This window comes from Bombyx mandarina, chromosome 02, assembly GCF_030267445.1.
Source record: "Bombyx mandarina strain Sakado chromosome 02, ASM3026744v2".
Classification (NCBI taxonomy): domain Eukaryota; kingdom Metazoa; phylum Arthropoda; class Insecta; order Lepidoptera; family Bombycidae; genus Bombyx; species Bombyx mandarina.
In genome coordinates this window covers 6,613,095-6,637,002 of record NC_143209.1, presented here as the reverse complement: position 1 = coordinate 6,637,002, position 23,908 = coordinate 6,613,095, and the positions used below count along the sequence as shown (strand labels likewise).

The 23,908-nt window shown below is 37.5% G+C and overlaps 2 protein-coding genes across 2 annotated transcripts in view; one reads left to right on the top strand and one right to left on the bottom strand.

The window, feature by feature from the left end:
- Positions 1–23,908, top strand: part of lasp (LIM and SH3 domain protein Lasp) — a 40,213-nt gene that overhangs the window by 7,201 nt on the left and 9,104 nt on the right. The window contains exons 2-3 of the mRNA XM_089733860.1: positions 7,617–7,711; positions 23,350–23,482. Coding sequence (XP_089589986.1) covers positions 7,617–7,711; positions 23,350–23,482 — 228 coding nt within the window. The remainder of the gene's footprint in view (positions 1–7,616; positions 7,712–23,349; positions 23,483–23,908) is intronic.
- Positions 17,079–19,089, bottom strand: LOC114245647 (uncharacterized). Its single transcript, XM_028177887.2, has one exon. The coding sequence runs from the start codon at positions 18,868–18,870 to the stop codon at positions 17,215–17,217; it is 1,656 nt and encodes a 551-aa protein (XP_028033688.2). The 5' UTR covers positions 18,871–19,089; the 3' UTR covers positions 17,079–17,214.

Here is a 23,908-nt window from a genome sequence, read left to right as displayed (position 1 = left end):
ATATTTGCAATAAACGAAAAAACAAGTCAAAAAATACAATTACAAAATAATAATAATAATAATGAAAAATGAAAAGGCCAGGAGCGAACGCCTCATTCTCACGTAGTGCCATCTAGTAGATAATCCTTAACTTTATAATATGCCTTGTTGCACAAACGTTCCTTGACAGTTTTCTTAAATCTATGAACAGGTAGTAATTGAACGTTTTGTGGGATCTAGTTGAAAAGTTGTACACCCAGTCCCCTAAAAGAATTGCATAATTTCTTAATTCGAGCCGCCGGCAACGCAAGCCTATGTTTGTTCCTAGTGTTCACATTGTGCAAATCGCAGACTCTGGGGAATTCTTCAATATTTTTACGCACGTACAATAAATTTTCAAAAATGTATTGGGACGCTAAAGTTAGAATTTTGATTTCCTTAAACTTGTCCCTCAAGGATTCCCTCGGGTGCATATTATAAATAGCACGAATAGCCCTCTTCTGCAGGATGAAAATCGTTTCGACATCGGCAGCATTGCCCCATAGCAATGCTTGTTTAAGTCGCATCCGGGGCAAGTGTTCCTAACAGCTAAAATATAAGAGGAAATTATGAACACATTTGAGAGTGGTCATTGACAATGCCAGACACACTAAAGCTGCTGATTACACGAACACTATAATATTATTTGACTTGAAATAAGGACAAACAAACAAATAAACACACGTTCACATATTTTATAATACTAATAAGATTATTATAATTTTTTCATAAAAGTACATGTATTTATCCATACTACGATACTAATATTATAAATGTGAAAGTTTTTTTTTTCATGTTTGTTTGTATTTTCAAATTAAAACGAAGCAACTTATTGACATGTTTTTTTTTAAAGTAATAGTGTTAGGTCCGGAGGCTACTTTTTACATAAACACATGGGCTACTTTTTAACCCATAAAAATATTTAATTCCCAAGAGAAACCATATTTTGATGTCTTTAGAAAAAAATACTTGATTTCGTCTAGTTTTCACGGCAAAACGAAGCAAAGGATTGATATACTTATTTTTTTATTATTAAATTTAGATCAGAAGACCGACAATGGCCACATCCGAAGAAAAAAAAAAACGTCATATTCCCACAAGGTACGACTTCTTATTGTCATAACAGAAAAATATTGATTTCGTCCTTCTTTCACTTCAAATAGAAGCAATGTCATGTGAGCGAAGCCGTGGACCGAGGCCAGTATATAATAAAGACGATATGAAAAGTTAATTACTAAATCAAACTAATATTAAATTTTCCAAACGCAGCCGTTCTCTTAATTAGGACATAGCCGCATTATGAAGACCGGAAACACATGTGACGTGAATAAGAGCAACCAAACGCCGTAGTGCTAAATATATAAACATATTGTATATGTATGTATGGATTAAACTGACGGACTTAGTGGCGCAGCTTTTCCAATCCGGTGGTAGATTCTCCGAAGCACTGCTCTTGCTAGGGCTAGTGTTAGCAAAATCCCATCGGCGAATCTAGCTTTTGGGGTCAAAATTAGGTCAATAGAATAGGCAAAAAAATATATTTAAAAATGGGTGGCGCAGTATTAGCGTCCCTGACTGCTGGACATTCGTTTGATGAACATTTTGTTCCTCCTATAACACGGTATTTTACAACACGATTCCACTCTTAACACGAAAAGATAAATTCCCCAAAACCCTCTCATCATAACACGGTATCTCTACAACGCGATAACGAGATTTTTATTCAAAATCATTTAGAAAATTACATTATTGACCTTGAACACAGAATATATAGGAGTAACCGAAATTTTACTGCTTATTTGTTTATGTTTAATAGGTAAAAAAAAAACATACAGGCTTATTTTAGATGTTTCATTCAGAAAAAATCCTCTGTACTGGGTTCTAGTGTCATATAACACGTTTTCGCAGAAAACGGGATGTTGTAGGAACCTTTCTAGTGTTATAGGAAGTTGGCCTGTATTGGGGTCAGATAACACACGAGCATCTGACTGGGTGACTTGTCCATGGTTTTTATAAAAAACTAGCTGACCCGGCAGACTTCGTAGTGCCTCAATCGATAAAATGAAATAAAATACCTAAACTTTTGTATAAAATAAACATAAAACAAACAAAAGGAATCCGTCCGACGGGGGACACATCAAAGGAAAACCAAAGTCGTTATTTTTATTTAATTCCGAGCATTTTCATATTTATCTTCCTTTTAAACCTTCTCTGAACTTCACAAATAATTCAAGACCAAAATTAGCCAAATCGGTCCAGCCGTTCTCGAGTTTTAGCGAGACTAACGAACAGCAATTCATTTTTATATATATAGATAATATATAATATATAAGATAAGATATCTTCCTCCAATCGATTGCTCATTGTTGGGCACGGCGCGGCGATGCTCCCGCCTAAGACCTTTTCGTGTGATCTGTAGCCACTTGTATCGGTCAGTGTCACAGTGAAGTACCGCTCTCAGTCTCGTGTCCAATCCCAGAAAAGAAATACTTCGTTTTAGGCAGCGGCTTGGCTCTGCCCCTGGCATTGCTGAAGTCCATGGGCGACGGTAACCACTCACCATCAGGTGGGCCGTATGCTCGTCTGCCTACAAGGGCAAAAAAAAAAACGTATTCTATTTTATAAATGCACATTCATTCGTTTCGATTTTGACAACCCTATCACGTAACCCACTGCTCCACTTCACACCGCACACTGTGAACTCTAATTAAGCAACAATCGTTATGTTCTATAAAGGATTTGGTCACGCCTGAAATTCTAATTTTTTTACAATAGGTATATTTCTTTTTTTTTTTCGCAATTAAAGGTTGAAGATCGGCACGAACAACCTTCGTCGCAGCTTCGGTGCTACGTGTCTGGCTGCTGTTTGTTTAGTTTCTACGACAAACTTCTTCGGCATGTGTTCAGCATAAGGCTACATGTGTATATATTGCGTTGACGAACCCATAAATTTGCGGTCTAGATTCTAGACGGTCTTAAACGCGTACTGGAGTGAATTGACAAAAGTTTCCCCGATATCTGAATTTCAAATTGCATTGCGTAATGACTATCCTATCCGGAATCTATTTAAGAACATTAATGCGGCAATTTAAAGTATAGCACATCTGCAATTATTCAAAATATAATGTTTAACAGAGTCCCGCTGAGCCCGATTTAGCTGTGTGTGACGTCATATGGGGCCAAAATTTACGTCGAATTAGACATAGTACGCTAATACGCATCGCTCGTTCAACCTTTGCAACGGGAACTTAGCTTTTTGTGACCAGTATACACACGGTTGCATATTGCGAACTAACTTTCACTTCACAATGTAAATGTGTGATTTTACGTAAGATTTTGATAGTATACATAAATACATATACATCGCGATCACTGGTCCAGTTTTCGATGGATTAATGTTGTAATGTCAAATTGGTTATGCGATAATCAATGCCAATGAAATTGATTTCTGTGTCAAAGGTCAATAACTTGACCTTTTCAAGAGGTGTAACTGAATCCCGATGCTGATACTTGTTTTAGCGGATCCGTAGCGGATTGATAAGCGGTTACTAATCTGGTGTAATCATTCTACAAATGGTAGGTACTTTTAGTGCCAGTTTGAAGTCTAGTATAGCTTGAATTACAGTGTAATTCATAGTCTCCCGTCTCGTTGTGTACAGTGGCGTTCATGTACATTGACCATTGACTTTTGTTTGCAACCAAAATATGTCTTCCGCTTTGGTTTCGTCACTTAATCCCTGAGGTCTTATAACAGTGGTAACAATAGCATTTTATTCGGCTTCCGCGATTGGACATAGTTGAATACTTTTACAGCTCAATCTCTTGTTCATTATTTTTGTTTTATTATTTTGGACGTTGCCTAAGGGATATATAGCTACGCGCGGCTGGATAGGTGAACTCAGCGGCTGAACCTGAGACAATTTTGCTATTACCAGCCCTAACAAGAGTAGTGCTTTGCAGAATCTACTATAGGATAGGAATCGCGACCCACTGAGAAGATTATTGATTATTGGAGAAGATTATATTACTGGTGGTACGACCTCTCGTGAGTCCGCGCGGGTGGGTACCACCACCCTGCCTATTTCTGCCGTGAAGCAGTAATGCGTTCGGTTTGAAGGGTGGGGCAGCCGTTGTAACTATACTTGAGACCTTAGAACTTGTATCTCAAGGTGGGTGGCGCATTTACGTTGTGGATGTCTATGGGCTCCAGTAACCACTTAACACCAGGTGGGCTGTGAGATAGTCCAACCATCTAAGCAATAAATAAAAAAAACCGATGAGAAATTCATGGGGCTGTGTCTATGGCTCAGTTCGCTCGCTTGTTTGCCGTAAAGTAGGTTTGGTAGATTCTTAATAAAAACGAACGCCCTAAGACAAAGATGGCGGACCTTCGTGGATGAACTTCAATTTTTTTAAACTGTAAATCCAGCACTTCGGAATTTGATTAGTAGTACAAAATAACATGGCATTCATCTCGTTATTTCGTTGTCCTCACATAAGCTGCACTTAACTCGAGATACGAATTAATTTCATTATTAGTCATTGATATGAACATATGTGTACAACATATTAACAAACTACACACACACACACACACACACAAACGGGCGCACTCTTGTTATCTTCATTTTTTAAATGTGACTTTTATTAATTACTTCCTTGAGACCATAGGGACGATATTGGATCAAATATCAAGGACTAAAACAGTCTGTGTAGCGATAGGAGGGAGCCGACAAAAAGAGGAATCTACAATATTCACAACAACATGTGTACAACCAGACAACAACATAGAAATTCATTCTATTTGTTACATTTTTATGCCCAAACCAATGAACCGACTGGAGGAATTTGGCATGGAAATTGTTTTTGAATCCTGAGAAAGAGCTTGTCATTCCATTGCTGTGCCTGGTTCCCGCCCACGCAAGACGAAGTGTACTCCACGAGTGTTTGCTACTAAAGGAAAGCTATTTAAGATCCACGATCCGCTCTGAATTAAAGAGTTTATTTATTTTCTTTACGATTATTACTTTTTTATTTTTTTATTGCTTAGGTGGGTGGACGAGCTCACAGCCCGCCTAGTGTTAAGCGGTTACTGGAGCCCATAGACATCTAAAACGTAAATGCGCCACCCACCTTGAGATATAAGTTCTAAGATCTCAAGTATAGTTACAACGGCTGCCCCGCCCTTCAAACCGAAACGGATTACTGCTTCACAGCAGAAATAGGCAGTGTGGTGGTACCTGCCCGTGCGGAATTACAAGAGATCCTACCACCCGTAAAAACTACTTACTTATCAGTTTGTTTATTTAGACATTAGAAATTTATCCTATTTGTTGCATTTTCATGCCCGAACATTGCACCGGCTTTGGAGGAATTTGGCATGGAAATAGTTTGAATCCTGAGAAAGAACCTTTCATTCCACTGCTGTACCGGGTTTCCGACCACGCAACACGAAGTGTACTCCACGCGTGCTTGCTACCAAGAGAATGCTATTTAAGATCCAAGATCCGCTCTAGAATAAAGGATTTATTTATTTTTATTTTTACGATTATTACTTACTAGCTTTTGCCCGCGACTTCGTCCGCGTGAAATAGTTCACAAATAATGCTTTATTTTAGAACAAATTTGGTTAGCATAAAAAACGTTATAGTGAGCCAACCTTAACATATAGACATATGCTGTCGCAGACTTTTTTTTTAATCTTTTAAAGGGGAGCAATTCTGTCATACATTATTTTAGCGAAACTTTAACCATTTCTGCAACGCACGCAGCGGAAGCTCACAAAAGGGAAAAATACTCCGATTTTGAAACATTCTTTATTGGTGCTGCGCTTGTATTGGTCTTAGCGTGATGTTATAGCCTATAGCCTTCCTCGATAAATGGGCTATCTAAAACTGAAATAATTTTTCAAATCTGACCAGTAGTTCCTGAGATTAGCGCGTTCAAACAAACAAACTCTTCAGCTTTATAATATTAGTATAGATTAGTTTGTTTATTTAGATATCTGGAGGCGGGGATCGGACTGTCTCATATGATTGTTGAATCATGAACTCGTCAGCACAGGAATCTTTCAGCTATCCACCTTCCAAGTTTAGCAATAGTCCAGATTGCTAATACACGTATTGAATGTTGATGTAAGGCTATTAAAACTACACACTATTGCCAAATTTCATAATGATGCAGTAATTAGAAGCCTGTGAAAAAAATTAACTTAATTACCCCGTGGCATTCATGCGTGAATCAAACGGAAATCAATATTATAGAAAGCGGCATTTTTTTTTTTAATTGTTTTTTTAAAATCTTTACTAGCGATCCGCCCTCGCTTCGCTTCGGAAACTGTAATTTATCATTGATTTCTCCACTATTTAATGGATGTTATTATGCATATAAACATTCCTCTTCAATCACTCTATCTATTAAAAAAAATCGCATCAAAATCCGTTGCGTAGTTTTAAAGACTAGAGGTCCTGCAGTAGTCGAAATTCGACTATAATTAATTGGAATTATTAGTTTGTACACTATAAGGATTGTATTTTATACTTTTATAATCACAAATTTCGCCAAGGCTACACTATAAAAAATATTTGCAAAAACAAACAATATTTAATCTGAATTTGATAACAGACGACAAGAACAAAAGTTTGAAATTAAATAGTATGCATGCGTGTGTGCGTCAAATCCATTGTATGTAGTGTGTGTAATGTTTTCATTATTGATATAATGTTCTTTTACGAATTATTTAAAAAAAAAAAATTAGCATTGTGCACTTCTTCTCTATATTCTCTATAAGTGTGGAAAATTTCATACTCCTCCGTCCTCGCAAATTTCGTAAAAAGGGATACAAAGTTTTTTCTTCACGTCTTAATATATAGATTTAAGCATACATGGCGACAGACAGATATAGGGACAGAGAAAGCGACTTTGTTTTATAATATGTAGTGATTTAAGGAGACTAATTACATAAAAAAATAAAGAAAACTGTTATTGTCTCCGAAGGCCCACCAAAACTATTTCATAAAGTGACTTAGCCATTTCGAATTCCGGAAAGGGTAATACGTAATTTACACCTCCAACTTGTCGAAAATCTGTATATTATGCAAAGAATTGTTGTCTCAAATCATCGCTCCGCGCACACTCCATAAAAAAAAAAAGTTTTTTTTTTATTGCTTAGATGGGTGGGTGGACGAGCTTACAGCCCAGGTGTTAAATGGTTACTGGAGCCCATAGATATCTACGACGTAAATGCGCCACTCAACTTGAGATATCAGTTCTAAGGTCTCAGTATAGTTACAACGGCTGCCCCGCCCTTCAAACCGAAACGCATTGCTGCTTCACGGCAGAAATAGGCAGGGCGGTGGTACCTATCCGCGCGGACTCACAAGGGGTCCTATCACCAGTAATTACGCAAATGTTATTCCTTCACCGTGGAAGTCAATCGTGAACATTTATGCCAGCGAGTTTCGAACACCGGTTGCATCGCTCAATACGAACGCACCGGACGTCTTTATCCTTTAGGCCACGACGACTTCGAATGTGAAAAGCACCCTGCACTACATCACAAACAATTGATTTTTTAATATACCTTTTTCCTTTTCCAGGTTTGGCACAAGGGCTGCTTCAAATGCCAAGAGTGCAGTATGACCTTGAACATGAGAACGTACAAGGGCTACGGGAAGCTGCCTTATTGTGAAGCGTGAGTAGTCATTGGAATACAACTTTTGATTGTGTCATTAACAATGATATCGACAGTCGGATTCAGTCACGAATAAAATAAAAAGCAAACAGTAAATAGAAGTCGGTAACAAGTAAAGCGATTTAGCACGTGAGACGCTCCCTGGGTAGGTGGTGTGATGACCTCCGAAAGAAAGGAAGAGGTGTATGAGGAGTGCCAAACACCGGGCGCAGTGTTGTGGATTGATAGAGGCCTATGTCCAGCAGTGGGCGACTGTGGGCTGATGATGATGAAAGCGATTTAAAATCGCTGCTGCAATAATAACTTTCTGACCAAGAGGGCGAGTCTCCCCGTGGATTGAAGTGAGGTTTTACGAACTGCCAATGCGGTATTTTGCCTATAAAGAGGAAAACTCGGCAAAAAAAGCCTTCTTCAAACGAGGCTTGTGGAGAGTATTAAGCGGTAGGCAGCGGCTTAGCTCTGCCCCTGGCATTGCTAACGTCCATGAGCGACGGTAACCACTTACCATCAAGTGGGCCGTGTACTCGTCTGCCTGCTTGGGCAATAAAAATAAAAATAAAAAAGGCAGCGGCTTTGCTCTGCCCCTGGAATTCCTGAAGTCCATGGGCGATGGTAACCACTCACCATCATGTGGGTCGTATGCTCGTCTGCCTACAGGGGCAATAAACAAACCGTCGACCGAGAAATCCAAAGGTCGTAAGACGACCTCTAGTCTGACATCACACAGTGGTAGGACGCGTGAGTGTACCTCTTTTTTGACTTCTGTCTCATTCGAGGTTTGGACGCGAGTTTCTGAGGGACGGGAAGAATAGGAGCATTCACGTTTTGCTTAAAATCAGATGGGCAATAAGCTCGTTCATTCATCAATGTTTAACGTCGTTTAACGTCCGTCTGGTGTAGTGGTAAGTGACATGGTCACTACACTAGGGGGTCGCGGGTTCGAATCCCGCCAAGGGAAGATATTTGTATGATAAATATAAATGTCTTTTCCAGGGGTATGGATGTAAATTAAATATATGTATGTGCATAATAAAAATCTTACATTTATTTCCGATATCTGGTACCTGTAACACAAGTTCTTTACGAACTTATCACGGGACCAGTTAACGTGGCGTGATTGTTAGTAAAAACAAAAAAAAAAAACAAAAAAAATGGAAATAGGAGCAGATTTGCTTGGCTGACGGCACCCGCTTACACGAATATGTAACACGTGTTTATCGGCTCAGAAAAACTTTGTTTGCACTTGTTTATAATCTTACCGGTAGCTGGTCACACTATCGCAGTGAATACGTTGGCCCTAGCTTGGTATTCAGTGGATAAGGTTGATATCCATTTCAACTCTAACCTTTTCAGGGACGAGTTTTTTAAAAAAACGTGCGTTCCTTTTTTCGATTTTTTCAATTTATGGCGAAATCAATTTAGTAGGTAAAAAAATATAAGAAATATTATAGTGAGTATTCATTAATAAAAATATGTACACATATGTGACCTTTTAGCGTAGAATTAAATATACTAGAGGTCCTGCAGTAGTCGAAATTCGACTATAATTAATTGGAATTGTAAGTTTGTACAATGTTATGATTGTATTTTATACTTCTATAATCACAAATTTCGCCAAGGCTACTCTAAAAAAAAATATTAATAAAGACAAACAATATTTAATCTATTCTCAACTTGACTACAGACGTGAAGAACAAAAGTTTGACAATAAATAGTATGCATGCGTGTGTGCGTCAAATACATGGTATGTAGTGTGTGTAATGTTTTCTTTATTGATTTAATGTATCTTTTATGCATTATTTTAAAAAAATATTAGCATTGTGCACTTCTTCTCTATATTCTCTATAAGTGTGGAAAATTTCATACTCCTCCGTCCGCGCATTTTTCGTAAAAAGGGATACAAAGTTTTTGCTTCACGTATTAATATATAGATGAATAATAATTAAATAAAAGTAAAAACAAACGTACACATGCCAATATTCCTGAAAAGGTTAAAAGAAAACTCGATTGCATACAGTCATGGTAGAATAAAATTATTCGTATCAAATTATAATTGTTTTTATCAACTCTTGATTTTCATAGCGATTCTCGAAATCGATAAAATTGAATCCCGAATCGATAAATTCGTCACAATTCAAAAGTCTGAAGGAATATTTGATAATAAAAATTAAATAAAATTACATAAAATATTATATAAATAGTTCATTCAAAATTACATAATATTATATTAAAATTCTATTATAAATTCTTAATTCATTTTAAATTCTATTATTAATTCTATTATTCAAAATATTAAATAATTCATTCAAAATTACATTTTTTTTTTATTGCTTAGGTGGTTAGACGAGCCCACAGCCCACCTGGTGTTAAGTGGTTACTGGAGCCCATGGACATCTACAACGTAAATGCGCCACCCACCTTGAGATATAAGTTCTAAGATCTCAGTATAGTTACAACGGCTGCCCTACCCTTAAAACCGAAACGCATTACTGCTTCACGGCAGAAATAGGCAGGGCGTTGGTACCTACCCGCGCGGACTCGCAAGAGGTCCTACCACCAGTAATTACGCAAATTATAATATTATATTAAAATTCGATTCTAAATTCTATTATTCGTTTTAATCGCTCATAATGTTTTCCTTATGCGCTTAATAGGGCAGGAGGAGCACAGAGAAGTAAGTACACTCGAAAACAATAAAACTGGAACATTTAATACATTATTCAACATGTTATAATGAATACGTTAATTTGTCATTAGTCACGATCGTTAGGTATTTTGTGTCATCCTTTATGCATCGTGAGTCATTATAACGTAAACGACTAAAATGATCGCAGATTTATGTAAACTAGTGGTCCCGCAGTAGTCGAAATTCGACTATAATTAATTGGAATTGTAAGTTTGTACACCACTATTATTGTATTTTATACTTCTATAATCACAAATTTCGCCAAGACTACACTATAAAAAATATTAACAAAGACAAATAATATTTAATCTCAATTTGACAACAGACATCAAGAAGAAAAGTTTGACAATAAATAGTATGCATGCGTGTGTGCGTCAAACACATGGTATGTAGTGTGTGTAATGTTTACTTTATTGATTTAATGTATCTTTTATGCATTATTTAAAAAAATATTAGCTTTGTGCACTTCTTGTCTATATTCTCTATAAGTGTGGAAAAATTCATACTCCTCCGTCCGCGCAATTTTCGTAAAAAGGGATAAGAAGTTTTTGTTCACGTATATATATAAATTGTAATTTTAATTACAATGTAAGTTAAAACAAACTGGTCTATGGTGGTGTTTAAGGGGATACAAGATAAGCAATTTACAACTGTACAGAGCGCTCTCTTTTGAAAGAAAAAGACCTACATACAGTACAGCTTAGGACACGAATCTGCCTTATCGCGTCGTTAATCTTCAATGCTGAGTGAGGGTCGTGGCCTCAAGGACAGCTCAAGGACCACCTAAAGGACACAATATACTTAAATTGTTACTGGGTAGATGGTGAACTGAGTGACCATAAACATGGCTTCCCATGTCGCCTTATAACTTATCTAGTACCACGGAATGGCGGTACTTTGGTATCACACATCTTACATTATCCTGTTATAATTGTTAGGATTCTTACCCTATAGCGACCCAAGCAAATATTTTTTTGGTTGTAACGGTTATCGAGTCCTTTCAACAGGGTGTAGTTGTCCTGGTATTTTTTGCCAGAGCGATCTTGTTTTGGTGGACGTCCAACAGTTTAAATAGGATCTCACTGAATTCTTGAACAAGCTACAGGTCGCATCAGAATCGTCCAAAAGGCATCTCAGTGCCCTTCTAAGTGAATTTGACCACTACTATATTCAGTTGCCCCTTAAATCGCTTTGGCCCAGTATCCAACAAAGGATCAGCTTAATATTCCTGACATTCCTACTCATTTAAAATTTCCAAATTACCACCCACGGACCCACTGTCGTGGGTCCCGCGTGAAATTATTTATGGGCAAGTAAAAAAGTAAAAAAACCCAATTAAAAAAATATTACATTTGCAATATTAAAAAAATATTGAGATTTTTTAAAATGTCTCGCGGGCCGGTTGTTGCCCATATATGACTTATGCCAATGCAACTTCCTCTCGATACTTGCCCAAAAATAATTTTCAAACGACAGAGAAAGTTTGTATGAATATAAAAAAATAATGTCGCCCGTTCAACTTTGCATAATATTCTAAGTAACAGCATTCAAAACATTATTGCTTAACGTAAGTGTGCTGTGAATTCTAATGCGTTTTTTTAATGCATAGTATGTCACGTCTTTTTAGCCGGCACCTCTTATAAATACTAATACATACTTGAGACCTTAGAACGTATATCTCAAGGTGGGTGGCGCATTTACGTTGTAGATGTCTATGGGCGCCAGTAACCATTTAACACCATTTGGGTTGTGAGCTCGTCCATCCATCTAAGCAATAATAAAAAAAAAAAAAAAAAATATTATTATCAACATAAAGTCGTCGAAATTTTGTAGTAATCGATTAATGATGTTACTAGTTTTCTGAATCGCGCTATGATCATGTTACACGATTTTTATTTAAAAAACATATTTCCAAGCAATTGCTTAATTTCACGCTAAGAAAATCTCGAGCACAGTCAGTCTAGAAATTCAACAATGCTATTGTCATTGCCAAGCGGCCGCTGCGTCAATTTTTTAATGAATTGAAAGATAATACTGAAATATAATATTTTTTATTTATTGCTTTGATGGATGGACGAGCTCACACCACTTAACACCAGGTGGGTACCTGGTGTTAAATGGTTACTGGAGCCCATGGACATCTACAACGTAAATGCGCCACCCACCTTGAGATATAAGTTCTAAGATCTCAGTATAGTTACAACGGCTGCCCCACCCTTCAAATCGAAACGCATTACTGCTTCACGGCAGAAACAGGCAAGGCGGTGGTACCTACCCGCGCGGACTCACAAGAGGTCCTACCACCAGTAAAATAGTGTTTGGAATTACAAAAATCGATATATCTAATAAGTATAAAGTTTCTAATTAACAAAAGTGAAAATAGCCAATACGGTCGGCGTTCGTGATTCCCTAGCATTCATTCGTAAATACGGACACGCGATATTATTGTAATATACTAGCGACTAGCCCTCGCTTCGCTTCGGAAACACTAAATTTTATTAATGATAGCTGATGTTACACGCGGCTATTGTCGTACCGCGGGTAACGCCGCGGGGCGAAGCTAGTCTAAAAAAAGTAGCCTAAGTTACTTCTTATATTATCAGCTACCTGTCAGTGAAAGTCTCGTCAAAATCGGTCCCGCCGTTCCAGAGATTAGCCGGAACAAACAGACAGACAAAAATTGTAAAAAATCTTATTTTGGTGTATGTACCGTATATACATTCATATGCATGTAGTAAAAAGCGTTTATTTCAATATTACAAACATACACTCCAATTTTATTTATATGTATAGATAATCGACGTTAAACTTAATATAGTTGTAGACTTCACCGTAATTTCTGAGTAGATTTCGATGAGTATACAAGAAAATTTAAAAATGAAAAAGGACACTTTTAGAAGATACCAACTAAAGACCTAAATAATTGTATCATGTTTTAGCAAGAGATCATGTAACTTATCTTTTATATATTAATACGTGAAGCAAAAACTTTGTATCCCTTTTTACGAAAATTGCGCGGACGGAGGAGTATTTTTCCACACTTATAGAGAATATAGAAAAGTGTACAGTGCTATTATTATTTTTTTAAATAATGCATAAAAGATACTTTAAATCAATAAAGAAAACATTACACACACTACCATGTATTTGACACTACACATACATAAAAATATACTCTTTGTTTACTGTCAATTGGGAAACTTTTGTTACTGTTTTAAGTCTGTAGTCGAATTGAAAATAGATTAATATTGTTCGTCATTAATATTATTGATCTATAGTGCAGTTTTGGTGAATACTGTGATAATATTATCGAAATATAATAGTGTTTGACAACAGAACCATAATAATGTTTAAACTTACAATTGCAATTAATTATAGTCGAATCTCAACTACTGCGAGGCCACTAGTGGTAATTGTTACCTAATGCTAAATATGGATTTAACGTTTGTAGTAATAGCTCGCCTATCAAGACTAATAAAGTTGGTAGACATTTAAAAACAACCAATACAATTACGAACCAATGGTTCAAATTCAAACTAAAATCGTCTGAGATCAATGTTACATGTGAAGAACGTTTTTGTAGTTTTCACAAAAACTAGCGCCATCTTTTATCTACTGAAACTATTGTTGTCGTAAAGTGTCGATAGATGGCGTTGCTGGTAAAGACTACTGACATTGAATGTAAACTAATTTCTTTTTTTTGCTCATAAATTGATATCTTACGAGTGTGGTCGTTATTGTCTATGGAGTAAGGCGTATAGTGTACTGGCATCGAGCGATACAACTGTGCCAGTGTTCAAAACTCCGAGGGCGTGTACAATTTTTTCTAATTCGCAGCATCTCTATTTTTTTTCCTACCTATTCGCTGGTAGCCTAAGAGGCTATCCTAGCTTCGCGCGGAGGGACAGGTGACCTTACCGGCTCAACCTGAGAGAATTTGCTAACACTAGCCCTAACAAGACCAGTGCTTCGCAGAATCTATCGCCGGATCAGAATCGTGATCCACTGAGAAGATCCGGCGAGAAACTCAGCGGGCTGTGTGTTTTTTTATTGCTTATATGGATGGACGAGCTCACAGCCCACCTGGTGTTAAGTGGTTACTGGAGCCCATAGACATCTACGACGTAAATGCGCCACCCACCATGAGATATAAGTGCTAAAGTCTCAGTATAGTTACAACGGCTGCCCCACCCTTCAAACCGAAACGCATTGCTGCTTCACGGCAGATATAGGCGGGGTGTTGGTACCTACCCGTGCGGACTCACTCCTACCACCAGTATATAGTTTATTGCCTTGTACAGACGAGCATACGGCTCTTCTAATGGTGAGTGATCTTCGTTGCTCATTAACGTCAATACTGCCACAATAGGGACTTAGACAAGCCGCTACCGCTGTGAAAGGAGCATGAAGATTTTTCAATTTCGTTTTGAAGAACTAGAAATCGCGTCTCCTCCGTCCGACCAGAAGCCATATTAGTATAATACAAAGTATGCAGAGAAATTTAACTGCTACAATTTTATCGGAAAGTTAATTTTTTTATTTAACTTAATGCACAGAACTACAATGGCGGACTTAATGCCTGAGGCATTCTCTACCAGTCAACCAAGGGTCGTGTAGAGAATCCTGTGGTAGGTGCATACCCTAATGTGAAAATAACCAAATTGATAATAATATTTAGTTACTGATTAATTAAATTATATAGTATAAATTTTTACTGGTGTTAGGACCTCTTGTGAGTCCGCGCGGGTAGGTACCACCATCCTGCCTATTTCTGCCGTGAAGCAGTAATGCGTTTCGGTTTGAAGGGTAGGGCAGCCGTTGTAACTATACGTTTTTTTATTTTTTTATTTTTTATTGCCCTTGTAGCCAGACGAGCATACGGCCCACCTGATGGTGAGTGGTTACCGTCGCCCATGGACTTCAGCAATGCCAGGGGCAGAGCCAAGCCGCTGTCTACCGTTAGAGAGTAAGAGTTACGTGAGACCTTAGAAGTTATATCTCAAGGTGGGTGGCGCATTTACGTTGTGGATGTCTATGGGCTCCAGTAACCACTTAACACCAGGTGGGCTGTGAGCTCGTCCACCCATCTAAGCAATAAAAAAAATATATTATAATTTAAAGCCAACGTCAGTATGGAAGAGAAGTTAGCGCGCGTTACTCTACCATTGTGACGTCATTCGTGGATCGTAAACAGCACGTGTCAGGAGTACTTACATCTCGCATTGATATATAAAAATAGAAAAAAAAAAAATACGTATTCCGTAAGTAGGTACGTAATGGTATTTGTTGAATTGCGCGCTCCGTGCATATTCTGATATGACCTGATTTTGTTCTATCGTTACACATTTTACACGGTTTTTGCTGCTTTATACATAATTTTCGTTTGAACGATGGACGAAAAATTTATTTTTGTTGCTTAGATTGGTGGACGAGCTCAAAGCCCACTTGGTGTTAAGTGGTTACTGGAGCCCATAGACATCTACAACGTAAAATGCGCCAACCACCTTGAGATATAAGTTCTAAGGTCTCAGTATAGTTACAACGGCTGCCCCACCTTTCAAACCGAAACGCGTTACTGCTTCACGGCAGAAATAGGCAAGGTGGTGGTACCTACCCGCGCGGACTCACAAGAGGTCCTACCACCAGTATTAGGTCTTTATTTATGAAGATGCTATTTAGTATACAGAAATTTAATTATTTTTTTATTTTATATCGCACCTTTAGAATTGAAGTTGCCTTGCTAGGGTTCGTGTTAGCAACGTCGTCAGGTTTGAGCCCCTACTAGTTAAGGTTACGCTGATATAGCCTCTCAGGGCTATCAGCTTAGGTAGGAAAAAAAAAGTTGTAGTGTAGGAGCAGCGGGGGGACGAGAGATTAACCAAGGCTGGCAGGAAATTTGTGAGCTTCTCCATCGTTTGGTCCAGTTCCTCACAGTACACATCCGTAGTAATGCTCGTCACATTTGGGTAAGAGGCTGTGATGAATTATACTAGCACTCGACCCCCAAACTCTTACCGTGACCTTTGTAGGTGTCAATTTTCGTTTGGGGCATTGCCTAGGTGCTAAATCAAGGTGTATCCAACATTATGATCGCTTACGATAATTATCAAAAAGAATCCATTTTCCATTGCAAGTAACAATGCGGTTGTTTCATTTCTGTGACTGTTTAACAACGCAAGGCATACCTTAATGCGTTCGTCACGCTGTCGATCATTCAATTCATGTGGCACCCACTTATTCAATTTTTCTTACCTTTCCAATTTGAGGCAACCGAACCAATATCGTTTTGATGACAACATTGAAAGCTGTCGCAAACTCAGCGATAGATCGATCATCAGCTTTCACTATCGCTATAATAAAGTATGTTTTTAATTGTATTTTTTGATTTGTCTTTTCCTTTATTGTAAATATTTTTATTTATTTAAAAAAAAGAAAATATTTGAGAAAAAACAAAAAAAAGCCCGCTGAGTTTGTTTCGCCGGTTCTTCTCAGGACTGTGGCTTTTTTTGGAACCGGTGGTAGAGTTAACATTGTTATTTGTATTTTGACATTCAACAAGTGTGTCATACTGACATCTAAGTTGAAATAAATGATTTTGAATTTTGAATTTGAATTTGAATTTTGTAATAAAGGGTTAGGCTCTTTTTAGTTACCGTTATATTCTAAAGTAAACCAAATGAATTGAAGTATATTTTTAATCATGGAAAATATAAAATCAATTGTTTCATTTATAAAATTTCAATGATTACTCTAATAAAAAAATTGTTATTTTATCACTTGAAAAAAGTTTCATTATATAAATAAATAAATAAGTTTATTATAAAATATTGACATCATGTTCCATCTCAATACTGTCTTCATTAAATTGTGGCCGTGTCATCATTGATAAACTGATAATGTGTTTGCATTTATATGTTTTGTAAAATGTAGGGCAGTTACATTTACTCAAATACCACAGCTGTTTATTTAGCGGTATTGAAACACGACTCTCGCTAAAATGTCTCTTGATAAAAACATCAAAACTGACCCATTTATTGTCATCGTCATCATCATCATCATCTATCTGCACTCCATTTGTGACTTCATAATGTGTGTAGTTATCATCAACAAGCAAAATGTTTGTTTTAGCTCCTTTGACCCATTCATTACTAATGATCCAGTCTTTTTTCGTTACTTCTGGTGTTTTCACAAATATATCTTTATCAGCAGCATACCTTGTTGATATTTCATTTATGACATTTATAAGAACATCCAAAAACTGTGGTAGCTGTAAACTCAAACATAATTTCTCATCATAAGTATCTTTTATCTGTTTTATATACTTGAGCAATGCAAAATTGGTCTGTATCGATGGTCGAGCTGCCCCTAAGAACCATTTACGGTCATTGACCAACCATTTCTCCTTAAAATAAGCTATGAATGTTGTTAAATGATCGTATTTCTCTAAGAAAAGTTCAGAAGCTGCATCAAAGATACTTGGACAGGTCACAGATCTTAGTAAATTCAAGTCCTTCATAAGTTGTCTCGGTGATCTTATGGACCATTTTAATTGATTGACGATTTGTTTCTGTGCATACCTCCAACATGTTCTAGTTTTCACCTGGAAGACATCAGCAAATGCGTCTTGAACAGCCTCAGAATCAGATACAATTACAACAGGCCTCATTTCTTTGCAAAATAATTCTTTAACCTTTGTCCTCATGTTGAAAAAAATTAATTTAAAAGTATAATAATTTAATGATCCACATAAAATTATGCATATTGCATGAAACTTTCCTTTCTTATCTGTTGCCCCTAAAACAAAAGCTGGAAGATTACTCCAAGCTAATTTCTGCATCGTAGCCAAATGATATACTTCAGCATCGACTGCCAATTTGAAGAGATGCTTTGTTGAGATCACAGCATAAAATGTGTTTTTGTTGTGTAATACTTGATGTGAAATAACAAAAGCTTTGTGCTCCTCCTTCAGTGTGGTAGAGTGTATTTGTAGCCAATTCTCCAACATTCTCAAGTCAATAACAACATCCTTGACCTCTCGTTGCAAAACATCAATATACAGCACCACTTGATTGTAAGTGGGAATCTTTAAATCATTCCGCTCCATTAATCTCTTGTAAATGTCCTTTGCATTCAAGTTTTGAGCTTGTAAATTTCGTATGAATTCCTTTACTGGTGTTTTAATTTTAGCGATCTCTGTTTTTTCGTTTGTATGATTGTGTTTATCGGATTTGTATAAAGTAACTTCTTTCGTGTCACTGTCTATAACAACGCACAGTTTGGCTCCGCACGATTCTCCTGTGTCATTGACTACTTTACATTTATAATAACGCTTTAGACCTGCATGGTTTACTAATTCCGCGATCCTGATCCACATACCTTCGTTATTAACAGAAAATTCCGCCAATTCTAAATTCTGATATTTCCTTACAGGGATCCAAACAATTCTATTGCGCATTCTCTTCGAGAAATTCATTTTTGTTGTGACACAAACACGGAATTTTTTTGAACAATTTATTCACCCATTTTCGCGCGTCAACTTATCGATCCAACTCACTACTGGCATGAGGTACAACGTACGAATTCGCATTAACTTGTATTTCCATTATAAATTAACTGTTAATTGTGTAATCAGCTCATTATTTTGCGCGATTCCACAGACTACAACGGAGTTGATTTGACGTAAGTGACAATAGTGTTGGGATGTAGGAAAACTTATTCGTTCATCGTGAATTCAAAACAAATGATATCGATGTAAAAACAATAATATTTAATATTTCATGTTACGTTTTTCTTTTTCCATTTGTGATTTGAATTCTAATTAGAATTCATTGAAAGTAACGGACTAAATCTTGTATTTTTTTGCTTTCGTTGATTTAAAAAAGATAAGGAGGTAACCACGGCTGGTTGGCTATACAATATATGTACATAGATAAATTATTATGAATCAGCTGCCATTGTGTACGAATTGTAAAAATAAAAATGATACCAAGATTTAAAACTGTATTTTTCATCTTATTAAAACTGTAATCTCAGTATAGAGTCAAAAATAGTCACCATAAATTTATTTCGAAATTATTGTAACATACATAAATATATACGATATTTTTAACATATATTTAATTTCAAACGGTATACTATTGTAAGTAATTAACTTTTGTTATTGATTTTCAATAATTACATTTTTCATTGTGGACATTGTTGTCTGGTTCCTGAAATTATCTGTTCGTGATCGAACGGACCATGTAACTTTGAAATGACGTCGTGTTAACGTCATTTTTATTTACCCTATTAATAGTAATGACTAAAAAGCTTATAAATAAATTACAAGGTTATAACGCAGCGCTAAATGTCTGATAAAAATATCGCATTCTCTCGGCAGCAGGGCAACAAAGCTGTAAAGTAACAGAATAATTAACTCTTTCTTAAGTCTTGGCTTGTATTAGTATCATTATTAATTTTACTACGATATCGTATTTAAAAAAAAAATCGATTATCGATATATTAGACTAAATATCTATTAGGTTCACGTCCCTTTAGACTCGTGCCGAGACACCATACTCGGCCAATCAACGTCAAGACAGAAATGGCTGACCAATCGTAAATGTAACAATTGCATATTGCATACAATAGTCGGATTATCTTGCTCCACTCTCTGTCTCGACTGAAATTAAAGCCAGACACATACTATCATCGTAAAATAGGTGAAAAGTGTACTCTAATTTTTAACTTTTGTGCGATTTCTTTAAGCAACTGTATTAATACTTTATGGTATTCTAAACGATTTGGTACAGTGTGAGATATTGTTTGTTGCGGATGTTTCAGTCATTGTTTTGATTATAATAAAACTATAATTGAATACTTAAATCACTCATTTTAATTTTCTTCAGCGTCCATCTTTTACGTTACATTTTCATCTGTGTTGCCAGTCCTATAAACAGATATCATACCAATTCCTAAACGCATTCGATACCCGTAAATCTAAAATGTAGCTATCTCGCTCTTAACTCAACTTCCGTCTTGTATTTTTCCTAAGTGTTCGGTTAAGTGTGTGCTCCTATATTAAATAATACTTATTAATTAATTAAGTGTTTTAATCCATATATGAAAGATATATATTTTTTTATTACTTAGTTGGGTGGACGAGCTCACAGCCCACCTGGTGTTAAGTGGTTACTGGAGCCCATAGACATCTACAGCGTAAATGCGCCACCCACCTTGAGACATAAGTTCTAAGGTCTCCGGTATAGTTACAACGGCTGCCCCACCCTTCAAACCGAAACGCATTACTGCTTCACGGCAGAAATAGGCAGGGTGGTGGTACCTACCCGCGCGGACTCTCAAGAGGTACTACCATCAGTAATAAAATTTGAGATTTGTTAAATCAATACGACAAAAACTTGTAAATCCGATATATTGTGTCAGTGATAGTGCTGCCATCTCTATAGAATTTCGGGAATCATAATTTTCAATATCGTTTCAAAATCGTTTCATTTTGATTTGAGAGTATACGCGAAGCTTTATATTAATGTGCCGAGCGCCTTGACCGTTGAACCTTCATGCTCGGCGCATGCGTCCTACATTTATGCATTCAATATCGATAACATTACGCAAATGATGATGTTATTGTTAGCGCGACACGAAACGCTTCGTAATCTTGCTTAGAATGATACAAACTGTATTGGTTAAGCTACCCGATACACTTGAGCCAGGCCACTGCCTTTTTTCTTAAATGATTGAAGTAATACTAGCAATACCGTCTTTACCATAAAGGCACACGGGGCCCGTGCCCAGAGCCCCCATTCTCAGGGGCCCCCTAAGGACCAGGACAATTTCTATCACACATTTATTCTCAAACATTTTTGTCGGGCACATTACACTCTTTTCACAAATCAGTAATCTTATCAGAAGGTACCTATTTACAAGGCATATACTACGCCATTATATCGATGACTGCGCCTATTCCTACTGTACTAATTAATAATATTTCCGAACGCATCCTACCTAATTTACTAAGTACACCATCTACTAAGTAACTAAGAAACCAGCAGCATTCTAATATCATTAATGACATATTATATCATACTGTATTTGATTACCTATAATAAATGGTCATACTCAGTAAAAAAATGTTATTATATTTTGCTTTTTTTACTTTCCAAAAGGGCCTCAAATTCTTGTGTGCCCAAGGGCCCCAGCCTAATTTAAGACGTCCCTGAATACTAGTGGCCCGGAAGCCTTTCGAGTTTCACCGGTGTGCTTAGTGCGAGTTTTTTAACGTTCTCCATAGCGTAAAAGGTAGCTCATGTTTGTATGGAATGGGATCGTTTGCCTACGTTTTCCGCTAGGGGCGCTGTTCCAACTGCATACAAAATTGCCTTAACTTTTACGCTATCGAGAACGATAAGAAACTCGCACTAAGCATACTGGACAGGTGGGCGAGCAAGGCTCAGCCAGAGGGGGTGGGATTTGCTAACAGCTGCCCGAGCGCCTCCGAAGAAGACCTAACAAAGACCACTGCCTACTCGTTTGTGAATGTCTCGAGACTGGTCTCAATTACACGACTTTCTTAGATATACAATTTTTTTTGTCCTTCCCTACCTAATCGTTGGTAGCTTAGCTATTCCAACTTCACGCGGCCCGGTAGGTGAGCTCACGGGCTTTTTTTTTATACCGTTTTTTTTCCTCCCTATCTGCCTTACTAGCCTTATAGTATATGCTAGCTACACTGTGATTAGCGGGCGGATTCACGAGGTTCAGTCTGAAAGAATTGACCACCCTAGGAAGGCCCTTGAATCGCTAAATCTACCACCAGATCGAAATCGCGATCCACAGAGAACATCCGACAGAAAACTCAGTCGGTTGTGTGTTCGGCTTAAATGCCGAATTCTGCGACAGACAGTAAAAGTTTCTTTATCCTCTAGTTTCTCGCCGGATCGCTCTCAAACCAAAATGAAACGATTTTGAAACGATACTGAATATTATAGTTCCCGAAAATCTATAGAGATGGCAGCACTATCACGGACACAATATATCGGATTTACAAGTTTCCTTCGTACTTATTTAACAAATCTCAAATTTTATTCACTACCAAATCTTTTAGAATACATTAAAAAGTATTAACACGTCATTACCGATCCTCCCGATTAACGGTGCTTTTAGGTACCTTAACCACAGGTCACCGTCCTCGCCAAACCCTTCGCTCGCGATGAAGGGTTCGGCGAGTAAATAAACCCATAGACACAGCCCACTGAGCTTCTCTTCGGATCTTCTCTGTGGGTCGCGATTCCGATCCGGCGGAAGATTCTGCGAAGCGCTGCTCTTGCTAGAGCTAGTGTTAGCAAATTAAATTCTCTCAGGCTGAGCCCGTGAGCTCACCTACCCGTCCGGGGGCAGCTGGAATAGCCCCGTAAGCTACTAGCGAATAGGTAGGGAAAAAAGAAAATAATGAGCATCTTAGGCGTCGGCCATCCGGCTTATGTTTCCGATTCCCAGAGCTATTATATCGAATTTATTGACCAAAATTTAGTTTGAACCAGTTAGATTTGTCGCTACGCTGGTTGGGGTCAGAGTGCGTCGATGTACCTCACAAGAGGTCCTACTACCAGTAATTATGCAAGTTATAATTTTGCGGCTTTGATTTTGATTACACGATTCCTTCACCGTGGAAGTCATTCGTGAACATTTGTTGAGTACGTATTTCATTAGAAAAATTGATACTCGCCTGCGGGATTCGAACACCGGTGCATCGCTACATACGAATGCACCGGACGTCCTATCCTTTAGGCCACGACGAATCAATTGGTATTTGATAAATGAGGTATTAAAGTAACTTCTAATATTTGCAGCTTACAGTCTGTATCTCCCCTTATTCATCCACAGAAGGAGCGCGTGAATGCTAATATAATAAACAAAAGAAGGTCTTATTATAGTAATGTCTAACGTTAAATTGCAGTCACGTACCGAAAGCGAAACCGACGACAATGGCCGAAACACCTGAACTGAAACGGATCGCCGAAAATACGAAACTACAGAGCAACGTGAAGTACCACGCCGACTTCGAGAGGAGTAAAGGGAAATTCACGCAGGTATTTATTTCTGCCGCGAAGCAGTAATGCGTTTCGATTTGAAGGTTGGGGCAGCCGTTGTAACTATACGTGAGAGCTTAGAACTTATACCTCAAGGTCGGTGGCGCATTTACGTTGTAGATGTCTATGGGTTCCGGTAACCACTTAACACCAGGTGATGTGAGCTCTTCCACCCATCTAAGCAATAAATAAATAAAAAGGTATACTGATAAAGATACTGTAAAAAAAAATGAGACTAAGAAGTCATGTCTCATGGTGGATGACGGTATTTAGCTTGTTGTCTTTGGGCTCCGGTAACCGCTCAAAGCCAAATGGGTCGTGAGCTCGTTCACCCGTATAAGCACTAAAAATAAGGTACTTTAGGGATGAAAGTTCACAAGTTGGATAAATATACATTTTGAAAAGTTTGCTGGCACCCAATTTCGG

Excerpts from the sequence above, each read along its gene's own strand:
- LOC114245647 (XM_028177887.2), bottom strand. The coding sequence starts at position 18,870 with ATGAATTTCTCGAAGAGAATGCGCAATAGAATTGTTTGGATCCCTGTA.